Source organism: Panthera leo, chromosome B1 (assembly GCF_018350215.1).
Source record: "Panthera leo isolate Ple1 chromosome B1, P.leo_Ple1_pat1.1, whole genome shotgun sequence".
Classification (NCBI taxonomy): domain Eukaryota; kingdom Metazoa; phylum Chordata; class Mammalia; order Carnivora; family Felidae; genus Panthera; species Panthera leo.
In genome coordinates, this window is record NC_056682.1 from 42,946,890 (window position 1) to 42,959,490 (window position 12,601).

General features: G+C 34.4%; 1 protein-coding gene across 6 annotated transcripts in view; it reads right to left on the reverse strand.

The window, feature by feature from the left end:
* The window catches only part of ADAM2 (ADAM metallopeptidase domain 2), a 131,506-nt gene that overhangs the window by 15,755 nt on the left and 103,150 nt on the right, over positions 1-12,601 (reverse strand). For all 6 annotated transcript variants that reach the window (XR_006201591.1, XM_042934774.1, XM_042934775.1 and 3 more), the window contains one exon: positions 5,207-5,390. Coding sequence is in view for 5 of the 6 variants with exons in the window: in XM_042934774.1 (XP_042790708.1) it covers positions 5,207-5,390 (184 nt within the window). In the remaining variant the exon portion in view is untranslated. The remainder of the gene's footprint in view (positions 1-5,206; positions 5,391-12,601) is intronic.

The following is a 12,601-nucleotide window of genomic DNA, read 5'->3' on the forward strand; positions in this document are numbered from 1 at the left end:
GAAAGTATAAAAATTAGTAGTATTGTAGTTTTCATTTATAACTCCATTTTGAAAATTTCTGAGATTAAAAGGACAAATACATAAAATTAAATAATTATAAGTCTGTGTTAATGGGTACACAGTATATAAAATGTAATTTTTGACATCAAAAAAAAGTGTGGAGGGCAAAGATGTACAAGAGTAGATGTTTGTGTATACTTGAAGTTAACTTGGTATTAGTTCAAATTAGATTGTTATAACTTTAGGATGCTATATGCAATCCCATAGTAGCCACAAATATAATAATCTATAGAATATATACAAAAGGTATAGAGAAGAGAATAAAAAATGTGTTACTACAAAACATGAACTAAAGAAAAATGAAGGTGGTGATGGGGAAATGATGTACAAAAAAAGTTATAAGAAATATAAAAATAATAAAATGTCAAAAGTAAGTCCTTTTCTATCAGTTACATTAATGTTAATGGATTAAATTCTTCAATCAAATACCATGGGGTGACAGAATGGATAACATTGCTCAACTATATGTTTTTTGTTTTTAATTTTTTTTTAACATTTATTTATTTTTGAGACAGAGAGAGACAGAGCATGAATGAGGAAGGATCAGAGAGAGAGGGAGACACAGAATCCGAAACAGGCTCCAGGCTCTGAGCTGTCAGCACAGAGCCCGACGTGGGGCTCGAAATCACGGACCGCGAGATCATGACCTAAGCCGAAGTCGGCCGCTTAACCGACTGAGCCACCCAGGCGCCCCATCAACTATATGTTTAAAGGGACTCTTTCTGCAAGACATTCACCTGATATCCAATGTCACAAACATGTAGAAATTGAAAGGATGGAAAAATATATTCCATGAAAGAAACAACAAAAGGGAATGAGAATGGCTATAATAATATGAGACAAAATAGATTTTAAATCAACTATCATTGCAAGAAAAAAAGTACACTCTAGATTAATAAGTAATCAAAATTCACCAAGAAACATACACATGATAAACATGTATATATCAAACATCAGAACTCCCACATAATGGCACAAACAGAATTGCTGAGAGAAATAGATAGCTCTACAATAATAGCCTTCAATATTCCACTTTTGAAAAGAAGGGGACAGAAGATCAATAAAGAAATAGAGGATGTGAAAACACTGTATAACAATTGGACCTAATAGACATATATAGAACACTGCTTAACAATAGCAAAATACACATTTGTCTCAACTGCACATGGGCATTGTATACATTAGGACATATTTAGTCACAAGACAAGTCTTAATAAATTTGGAAAGATTGAAATTATGCAAAGTATCTTTTCTGATTACAGTAAAGTGAAACTATACAGTAAAATCAGAAGGAACACTGAAAAATTTACAAATATGTGAAATTATCACATATTAAATAAAAAAACTAGTCAACAAAAATACACAATGGAAATTAGAAAATATTCTGAAACAAAAGAAAACAAAAACACAATACACCAGACATGAAATGCAGGAAAACACTGCTGACAGTAATTTTTAACTGTAAGCCAACACGTTAAAAAGGAAGAATGAATTTATTTTTAAATTTTTTAAAAATGTTTATTCACTTATTTTGAGACAGAGTGAGAGTGAGAAAGAGTGTGTGTGAGCAGGGGAGGAGCAGAGAGAGAGGAAGAGAGATAATCCCAAGCAGGCTCTGTGCTATCAGCACAGAAACCAACACGGGGCTCGATCCCATAAACTATGCTATCTGAGCCGATATCAAGAGTTGGAAGCTCAACTGACTGACCCATCCAAGTGCCCCTAGAAAAGGAAGAAAAATTTTAAATAAAAAACTTAAACTTTCACCATAAACAAACAAACACACAAACAAGCAAACAAGCCAAGAGGTGGCAGAAGGAAGGGAATAACAAAGATTAGAACAGAAATAAAAGAGAAAACAGAAAACCGAATTAGAGAATAAAAATTAAAGACCAAAAAAATTGAAAAATCTTTTACCTAGAATTACTAAAATAAATAATATTCAAATAAGTAAATTAGAAATAAAGGTGAGCACATTGCTATCAATTTAACAGAAATAACAAGCTTTATACGGTGAAAAACTGAGCACCAATATTTGGATAAGCTAATAAAATGAACAAATTTTTAGGAACACCCCATCTACCAACATTACATCGAAGAGAAATAGAAAATCTGACTAGACCTAGAACTCATAAAGATATTAAATCAGTAATCAAAATCCTTGAAACAAAGAAAATTCCTGGACCAGATAGCTTCATTGGTGAATTTTACTAAATATTTACAGAATTTCACCAAATATTTAAATCAGTCTTTCTCAAATTCTTCCAACAAATGTAACAGGAAGGCACACTTCCACATCCATTCTATAAGGCCAGAATTACCCTAATATAAAAACCAAGGACACAATAATAAAGGAAAACTACAAACAAATATTGATTGTAAATATTAATGCAATGTTCTCAACAAAACATGAGTAAACAGAATTCAACAACATATTAAAATTTTGCATATAATAACCACGTAGGATTAATTTATGGAACGTGGGAATGATTCGACATACAAAAATCAATGTAATACACTACATTAAAGGAATAAAGGGGGGAAATAATCACATAACCATCTCAATTGAAGTAGAAAAACCATATGACAAAATTGAACACCTTTTAATGATAAAAAAGAATCTAACAAATTAGGAGTAGAGGGAAACTACCTCAATATAGTAAGCACTATCTATTAAAAACACACAGCTACACTCCCAGGGAAGATGGCAGAGTAGGAGAATCCTAAGCTTACCTCGTCCCATGGATACAACTAGACAACGCCCATATCAGTGTACAGAACCCCCCCAAAATAACCTGTAGACTGGCAGAACAGACTCTCCATAGCTAAATGTAGAAAAAAGACCACCTCAGAGAAAGTATGAAGGGATAGTCCAGAGCTCAACAGAATTACAGGACTGTCCACAGGAGGTAGAGATACCTCAGGCGTGGAGAAAACAGAGAAAGAACCCCTCCTCACACCAGAATACTCAGACATGAGGAACTCACATGAGAAAGTCAAATCCTTATAACATCTGGCTTTGAAAACCAGAAGGGCATAATTTCACAAGTTCTTACAATCAGTGAGGCTTAATGCCTGGAACTTTAAAAATCACTGGGCTTGGCTCTGGGAGAGCCAGGAAAGGTGATTGGAAACTTGAGCCCTTAAAGAAACAGCACAACAGCCCCGTGGAGATGGAGCACAGAAGCAGCAGTGTATATGGGGTATATGAGAGGGAGATTTGTTTACTAATCTCTGAGTCTGAGCCGGAAGAGAGGGATCTTGGGGAGACTTTTCCAGGAACAAAGGAGCTGGAGGGCACTATTTCTCTTCTCTGCCCCACACACTAGACACACAGACACCTGTGTGAAACAGCACAGCATCAACATTCCATCTAGTTTGCTAGTAGGCCACCCTGCCCCTGCATTCTCCTGCAGACATAGCCTGTCCACCACAGCAGGCCCACACAAACCTTGCTAACCCTCCCCCTGAGTTCTTCTACAAATATTTGCCTCCAATATGCCTTTGGCCATATTCATCCAAAGTAGTGCCACAAGCAGTGTGCAAGTTGCCCCAGTAGTGGCCAGCACCACTCTAACATGACTCTTGCCCTGGGAAGAGTGCCAAATAATCACACGCACCAGTGCCACTGCAGCCTCAACAGTGGACTAGGGACAGGCATCTGGTCTGACTATAGGCCCTGCCCACCAACCTTCTCCGGAGACAACACAAGGAAAGTGCCCTACAGTTTGGTGTTACCACATCTCTAGGAAACTCCTGATCTGATCCAACCCAAGCCCAGAGTAGCCCCAGATGGCCCATATGATTTCACTCATATGTGGAATTTAAGAAACAAAAGAGATGAACATAAGGGAAGGGAAGCAAAAAGAGAACAGTGTTGATGGAAGGGAAGAGGGTGAGGGGGAAGTAGGTGGGGGAATGAGCTAAATGGTGATGGGCATTTAGGAGGACACTTGTGATGATGAGCACTGCGTATACAAGTGATGAATCACTAAATCCTACACTTGAAACCAATATGACACTAACTATATGTTAACCAATATGACACTATATGTTAGCTATAGTTTTCAGTGTACAAGCCTTTTACTTCCTTTATTAAGTTAATTCCTAAGTATTTTATTCTTATTGGTGTTATAAGTGGAGCTGATAACATAATTCCCTTTTCAGAATGTTCACCTTTACTATGTAGAGATTCCACTCACTGATTTTTATGTCCTGATTTTGTATCCTACAACTTTGCTGAATTTATTAATTCTAATATAGTGCGTGTATCTCTGTATCTCTGTGTAATGTTTATGGCTTTCTACATGTAAGATCATGTTATATGTTAACCAATATGACACTATATGTTAACTTGAGTTTAGATAAGATATTGGAAGAAAAAAATTCAAGTATCACATATATATAAAATATAGTTAGTATACTAAGTATTTCACAATTGTTTGTATGGGTATATAAATAGTTGTTGGAAGGTCCATGAACATGGAAAGTAGTCACATCTCATATATATGCATTTGAAAGATTTTGCTTTTATCTCATTTTTATTATTTTCATCACTAAAACGAGTGTATATTATTTTAACAGTTCTTTTCAAGTAAATCTATTAAAAGATAATTCATGGCATGAATTACATCTCTATGTACCATGAGACAATTTAATAAAATCTAGTGAGGGGCGCCTGGGTGGCTCAGTCGGTTGAGCGACCGACTTCGGCTCAGGTCATGATCTCGCGATCTGTGAGTTGGAGCCCTGCGTCGGGCTCTGTGCTGACAGCTCGGAGCCTGGAGCCCGTTTTAGATTCTGTGTCTCCCTCTCTCTGACCCTCCCCCGTTCATGCTCTGTCTCTCTGTCTCAAAAATAAATAAACGTTAAAAAAAAATTTTTTTTTAAATCTAGTGAAAGAACAGTACGATTCTCCGTTCAGTGAAGATACATTAATATCAATGAAAAAAAGTACTAAATAGCCAATAAAATGTTTATAGAAAAATAATCTGCATGAATGTAGATTTAAAATGTTTTTTCTTATTTTTAAAGTTTTTATTTTTGAAATCAAATGCACACTTCAATTATGAGAAAAATATTAAACATGCATTTGAAAATAGAGTATAAAATATTAAGAATTTATTTGGGGAAAAAGACTACATACCTTATTATTACCACAAACAGTTCCTTCTTTTACCCACATCTTTTTGCTAATTATAAAATCATGTGGAAAATCCAATGCAACGCAGATGTGTCCATTTATGTTGGCATAAACAGCAGTGGCATTTGGAATATTAATTATTTCTTCTTTTTTATATTCACATATTAATTTTCCACACTGCAGATCCCTATAATTTACCCATAAATGAAATCATTAGCCTTCAATAAAAAGAAATATTAGAATATCATATATAAATCAAAAAGATTTAGGTAAAGCATTTGAAGTCTTGCAAAAAGATTCATGCAATTAATTGTAAAACAACAAGAAAATATAAAAGCCTTACCTGCATTGTAAATAATAACTGAACATTTTAATAATTTTGAACCATTTCCAAGTTAGCCTGATCACTTTTTTTAAAGTAATTCTTTCACTCTTTTTTGATTCTTAAAGATAAGCAATTCCAAGCTTATTCCATTTTTAAAAATTGGTAAAGTTCTTCTAAATACCAGTCTCTTTGGATTTTCTTTTTAATTTTTCAAACATAATTCCTACTCTCAGGATGATGGGTCCCAACTGACAAAACATTGAATCCCACATCCAAGAAGCATTATATACAATAAATATTAAAATAAAACTAATAAGATACATCATAAAGATAGTGCTGTAAACCACAAAAAAAGTGATAAAGGTAATCAGAATATTAAAAAGCATGAAAAGCAAAAGCGTAATAATACAATTTAAGAGTGACTTTCCAACAGAAACAATGGAAACCAGATTATTGAATGACAAATTCCAAAAAAGAAACAAACTATCTACTGTCTTCCTATTTTATGTGCAGAGAAAATACCTTTCAAAATGAAATATGGTATTTTCAGACAATAATTGAGAACATTTATCATCAGCAGTCTTGGACTAAAGAAAATGTACACCAAGTTCTTCACACTAAAGGGAATTGATCTTAGATGGAAGCTTGCAAAACTACAAAATGCAGATAGCTTTATCAGCTGAGGAAGTCCCTTTTTATTCCTAGTTATGTGAGAGTATTTATCATGGATCAGTGCTAGATTTTGTGATAAGTTAGACACAGAATAAAGAAAATTGTACAGATAAATGTACATGAGGGGGCTATGAGAAAGAGAAGATATAGTTAAATCATCTATTCCCCAAACAAGCATAAAACTGGGCAAATTTGTCAAAACAACCATTTCAGGGCTATAAAACTTACCAAAACAAACAAAAAAGTGAGAAGTATTTATGAAAAGCTGCCATAAAATCAAGAGTAGTGGGAACTGTGGTCTTCTTTACTGAATCTGATCCTATGCCCTCTCAGGTCAGTTGATGCTGTTATTTTACCAGAGTCAGAGCTGGCCATGAAAACTATTAAATTAAATGTCAGCAAAATGGTTCTAGATATGGTGAAGAGGACAAAAAACTTCACCCATTAACACTTTGAATAAAGTAGCAAATTTGGTAAGGAAAGAATGTAAAACCAGCAGCACTATGAGTCTGAGATTGAAATCCTAGTTGGGGTTAGTGACAGATAAGATAAAAATCAAAGACACAATCCTGGAAGTAATAGCTCCATTAAGGGTAGTGATAAACTATCCTTATATCACATCCCTAGCTGACAGAGAGGCTACATGCATATGCTAGAGAGATCTAAGAATGATTGATAAGAAGTAACAGCAGTGGAAACTAAATTTACCTTGAATCTAAATGTGCTCCCTAATTACAAAGAAAAGCCTAAGGCCACATGACTCTAGTGATAAATTCTATAAAATACATGAAAAATATTACTAATTCTACACAAACATTTACAGAAAGTGAGAAAAATAAAACATTTTCTAACTTATTTTATGGGCAAGTAGTATTCTGACATCAAAGCAAAGAAAAGACACCACAATACGATAAATATGGACACAAAAATTCTTAACAGAATATTAGCAAACCAAATCTAGAATTACATAAAATGATTATACACCATGACTAAGTGGGATTTACCCAGGAATGTATCATTGGGTTAATACCTAAGAGCCAAGTCACAGAATAAAGGGGAAGGGAACACATAATTATTTCAAAAGGCACAGAAATAGCATTTACTAAAATCCAGCACTGATCCATGATAAACATATCTAGTCAAAGTGGGAATAGAAAGGAACTTCCTCAAACAGATAACAGCTGTATGAACAACCAACTAGTAACATCATGGTTAAAGTCCAAAGATTGAATGCTACCACTCTTTAATCAGGAACAAAACAAATACTTCTGCTTTCACCACTATTATGGCAATGGAGCACAGATTTCTCAGATACTATACCAAAACCATAATCTGTAAAAAAATAAATGAATAAATTGGGCTTCATCGAAATTAAAGTCTTCTGCTCTTTGAAAGATGCCATTAAGGAAAGAAAAGGGATAGATTTAGAGAAAATATTTACATTTCATACATCTGATAAAAATTATATTCTGAATATGTAAACTATTTTTCAATTTAATGATAACAAACCACAATTTGAAAATAGGCTACAGATTTGCCAAGACAATTTACCAAAGAAGGTATGAAAAAGGCTAATAATCACATGAAAGACTGATCATTTCATTAATTAGTACTTAAATTCAAAGTGAAACCAGAATGGTTTTGCCTTTTTAGAATGACCAAAAGAAAACAGACAAACAAACAAACAAAACCCTACAAGCATATAAAAAATTATTACAATATCAAATGTTGGTGAGGTTTTACACTGTTGATGGAAATGTAAAATGATCCACTCACTCCACAAAATACTTGGAAACCTTCTTACGATATTAAACATATATGGAGGAATAGTAAACTTGAATAGACTGATAACCTGCAAAGAAATGGAATCAGTAATCAAAACCCTCCCAAAAAAACAAAAGTTCAAGGCCAAATGGTTTCATAAGCAAATTCTAAAAAAAACATTTAAAGAAGACTTAATGTCTACTCTTCTCAAACTATTCCAGAAAATAGAAAAGGAAGGAAAACTTCCAAATTCATTCTATGAGGTCAGGATTACCCTGATATCAAAACCAGAAAAAGACACCACTAAAACAGAAAATTATAGGCCAATATCCTTGGTCAAAATTGATGCAAAATTCTCATTAAAATACAAACAAACTGAATCCAACAATACATTTTTTAAAAATCAACATTAACAAGTGGGATTTATTCCTGTGTTGCAAAGGTGGCTCAATATTTGCAAATGACCAAAATGAAACACTACATTAATAAAAGAAAGGATAAGAAACATCTGATCATTTCAATATATGCAGAAAAAGGATCTGTACAACATCCATTCATGATAAAAACCCTCAACAAAGTAAGGTTAGAGGGAAAATACCTCAACATAATCAAGGCTATTTGTGAAAAACCCAGTTAATATCTTCCCAATGGGGAAAACCTGAGAGTTTTTTTTCCTCTATGGAACAACACAGGGATGTCCACTCACACCATTGTTATTTAGCATAGTACTGGAAGTCTTAGCCACAGCAATCAGACAACAAAAAGAAATAAAAGGGTTCCAAACTGAAAAGGAAGAAGCCAAACTTTCACTATTTGCAGATGACACGATACTCTACATGAAAAACCCAAAAGACTCCATCCATCAAAACTCTGCTAGAACTGATACACAAATTCAGTAAAGTAGCAGGATACAAAACCAATGTACAGAAATCTGTTGCATTTCTACACACCAATGATAAAGCAGCAGAAAGGAAATTAAGGAATCAATCCTATTTACAATTGCACCAAAAACCATAAGATACCTAGGAATAAACCTAACCAAAGAGGGAAATAATCTATGGAATACTTATGAAAGAAATTGTAAAGGACACAAAGAAATGGAAATATTTGTTCTTCTAACAAATATTATTAAAATGTCTATACTACCCAAAGCAATCAATACACTTAATACAATCCCTAGCAAATTATCAACATCATTTTTCACAGAGCTAGAACAAACAATCTTAAAATTTGTGTGGACCACAAAAGATGCTGAATAGCCAGAGAAACCTCAAAAAAGAAAAGAAAAGCTGGAGGCATCCAATTCCAAACTTCAAGTTATATTACAAAGCTGTAGTGATCAAGACAGTATGGTACTGGCACAAAAATACACACATAGATCACTTAGATCAATACAGCTAAATAGAACACGCACACACACACACACACACACACACAGAAGCAGGAAAGAATATCCCATGGGAAAAAAGACAGTCTCTTCACTTCAACAAATAGTGTTGGGTAAACTGAACAACAATATGCAAAAGAATGAAACTGGACCACATTCTACACCATACATAAAAATAAATTCAAAATGGATGAAAGACCTAAATGTGAGACAAGAAACATCAAAATGCTAGAGAACACAGGCAGTAACCTCTTTGACATTGCCCATGAAGACTTCTTACTAGATATGTCTCCTGAGCCAAGGGAAACAAAAGCAAAAATAAACTATTGGGATTCATGTAGGTGGTTTTTTCTGCAACCTCAGTTCTCTGATGGGTCAAAGAAAAGTCATGGATTTCAGTTTGTTTAGTTGTTTAGTTTGTTGTTGTTACGAAAAGAGAAATGACTTCCAAACTCTTTTTTTTTTCTTTTTTTGGGGGGCATCTGTTTTCATTAGAAAACTCCACTTGGTCAGCATTTCCCTGACCCGGAACAGAGACTGGGCAGCCCCCAAGTGTCCCTAGGCCTTCATGTTGTCTTCTAGCCTCTACTGGGAGGGGAGCGTGGGGGTGGGGGTGAGGGCAGCATCAGGCAGTCTCCTAAGTGCCCCTCCCAGACCCCTCAGAGTTCTCCCTGCTGGCCCCCCCCAGCTCGGTGGTGGGGACCTGAGGGCCCACAAGGCTGGAAGCTTGTTGCCTAAAGCATTCCTGTTGGTATGGCTTCAGGATGGAAGTGAGGCATGGAGTAGGAACTCTCATGCAAAATTTCCCACAGTTTCATTAAGATAAAAAAGTTACTTAGATTAAAATGAATCAAATCGTTTTAAGGATATATTTATGTGCAAATATCACCAAAATCCTGTGGAGTCCATTTTCCTTTGTGGGCATTCAGAATCAATTTTTACTGATGAGTCCATCCCCAAGTAACCAGTGACCTGATTTTTGTCTCCATGGATTTACCTTTTCTGGAAAATTTATATAGGGGAAATCATAAGGATTTTTGTCTGGTGTATTTTAATTATTATAATTTTGTAAGATTCATCCATTTTGTATCATACATCAGTAGTTCATTATGTTTTACCAGAGAGAAAATGTCAGCAGAGATACGGAAATTGTCAGAATAATCTATAAGAATGAAAAGAAGATAATTGCAAAATAAAAAAAAAAGTAACAGAAATTACGAATGGCCCCCAAGGGCTCATCAATAAAACTCAGTCAAAACAGCAAAATACTCAGTGAAGTCAATGATAGGTCAATAGAAACTTCCTAAATGAAAACTCAATGGTAAAAAATAACAGAAAAAAATCCAAGAACTATGGAACAATATCAAAAACTGTAACGTATTCATAATAAAATTGCAGAAGGAGAAGGAAAATGGAGGGAAAAAAAATTTAAGAAAATAACAGCCAAGATCTTTCCACAACTACTGACATTAAATCACAAATGCAAGAAACTCAGAGAACACACACAAATATGTTGCATGCACCTAAAGAAACCAAAGTCAATGAGAAAATCTTGCAGGCAACTAGGTTGGGCACATACCTTACTTACAGAAGAACAAAGATAAGAAATACAACATCCCTTTACCGTAAAAACAATGAAAGAAGAAGAGAGTGGAGGGAAGTTTTAAGGGTTGAAAGAAAAAAATCTAACTTGGAATTCTGTGTCCAGTGAATTATTCTTCAAAAGTAAGGAGAAATAAAGACTTTCTGAGACAAACAAAAAGTGATAGTGTTTTTTGCCCCAGACCTGTTTTGCAAGAAGTGTTTAAAAAAAAATTCTTCAGGCATAAGGAAAATGATATGGGTCAGAAAATTGGATCTACCTAAAGAAAAGAAGAGCATCAGAAAATAAATAAATTTAAAAAGCATATTTTAAAACCCAGACATTGTCAGAGTAAATAACAAAAACATTACCCGAAGTTGGTTTAACATCTGAAAGTCGATTGATGTAATATACAATATCAATAGAATAATGGACAGAAAACACAGAATCATATCAATAGATGGATGAGAAGCATTTGAAAAAAGTTCAGCCACCACCCAAGAGTTTCTGGATTTTGCAGGCAGGCGGTGGCGGGGGCAGGGGTCGGTGGGAAGGGAGGGTGTTTGTTTTTCAGAGAGAGAGAGAGAGAGAGAGAGAGAGAGAGAGAGAGAGGGAGTATGAATGGGGGAGAAGGGCAGAGGGGAAAGAGAGAAAATCTTAAGCAGGCTCCATGTTGAGCATGGAGCTGATGCAGGGCTTGACTCCACAACCCTGAGATCATGACCTGAGTTGAAATCAAGTCAGATGCTCAACCAACTAAGCAACCCAGGTGCTAATCCACCATTCAAGATTTAAAACTCTCTAGAAAGTAAGAATACAGGAGCACTTTCCTAGTTTGGTAAAAGGCATCCCCCCCCCAAAAAAAACCCCATACAGTTAATAATAAACTTAATGCTTAATTTTTCTAATAAATTTGGGAATAAGCAAAAGTCTCTTCTTTCTCCACTTATACTGCAACATTTTCAAGCAAAAGAAACAAATTAAAAAGCATCCTAATTAAAAAAGAATAAACAATTCAAAATAAAATAATCCTGGACATGGAAATGCTAAGAAACTCAGATAAAAAAAAATGAATTTAGGAAGGTCACACAATATAAAAGATCAATATAAAAATTTTGTTTGCATTTTCAATATTATTATATATCAGCAATGAACAATGTGAACATGAAATTAAGAAAACTATTCTATTCACAAGTTTCAAAAGTAGAATGTTTAAGAATATATTTACCCAAATAAATGCAATATGAACACAAAAAAACTAATAAATCTGGTTGAGAAAAATGAAAGAAAACAAATAAATTGAGAAATCCTATATATTTATCAATTGAAAACTCAATATTTTTAAGATGGCAATTCACCACACACACACACACACACACACACACACCCGACACACACTCATGTAAAACTGATGGAAATCTGGGGGGGTAAGGTCTATTTACCAGTGTCAATTTCCTGGTTTTGATATTGTACTACAGATAAAATACATTTGATATAAATCATATAAAATGTTACCTCTTGGGGAAACCAACTAAAGGGTACATGGGGCCTTTGTTTTCTCTATATATATTTTTGCTACTTCTTGTGAATCCACAATTAATTCAGAATAAAAAGATATAAAGATAAGACTCAATAGTAGGAATACTAATCTATTCCAAATACAATGGA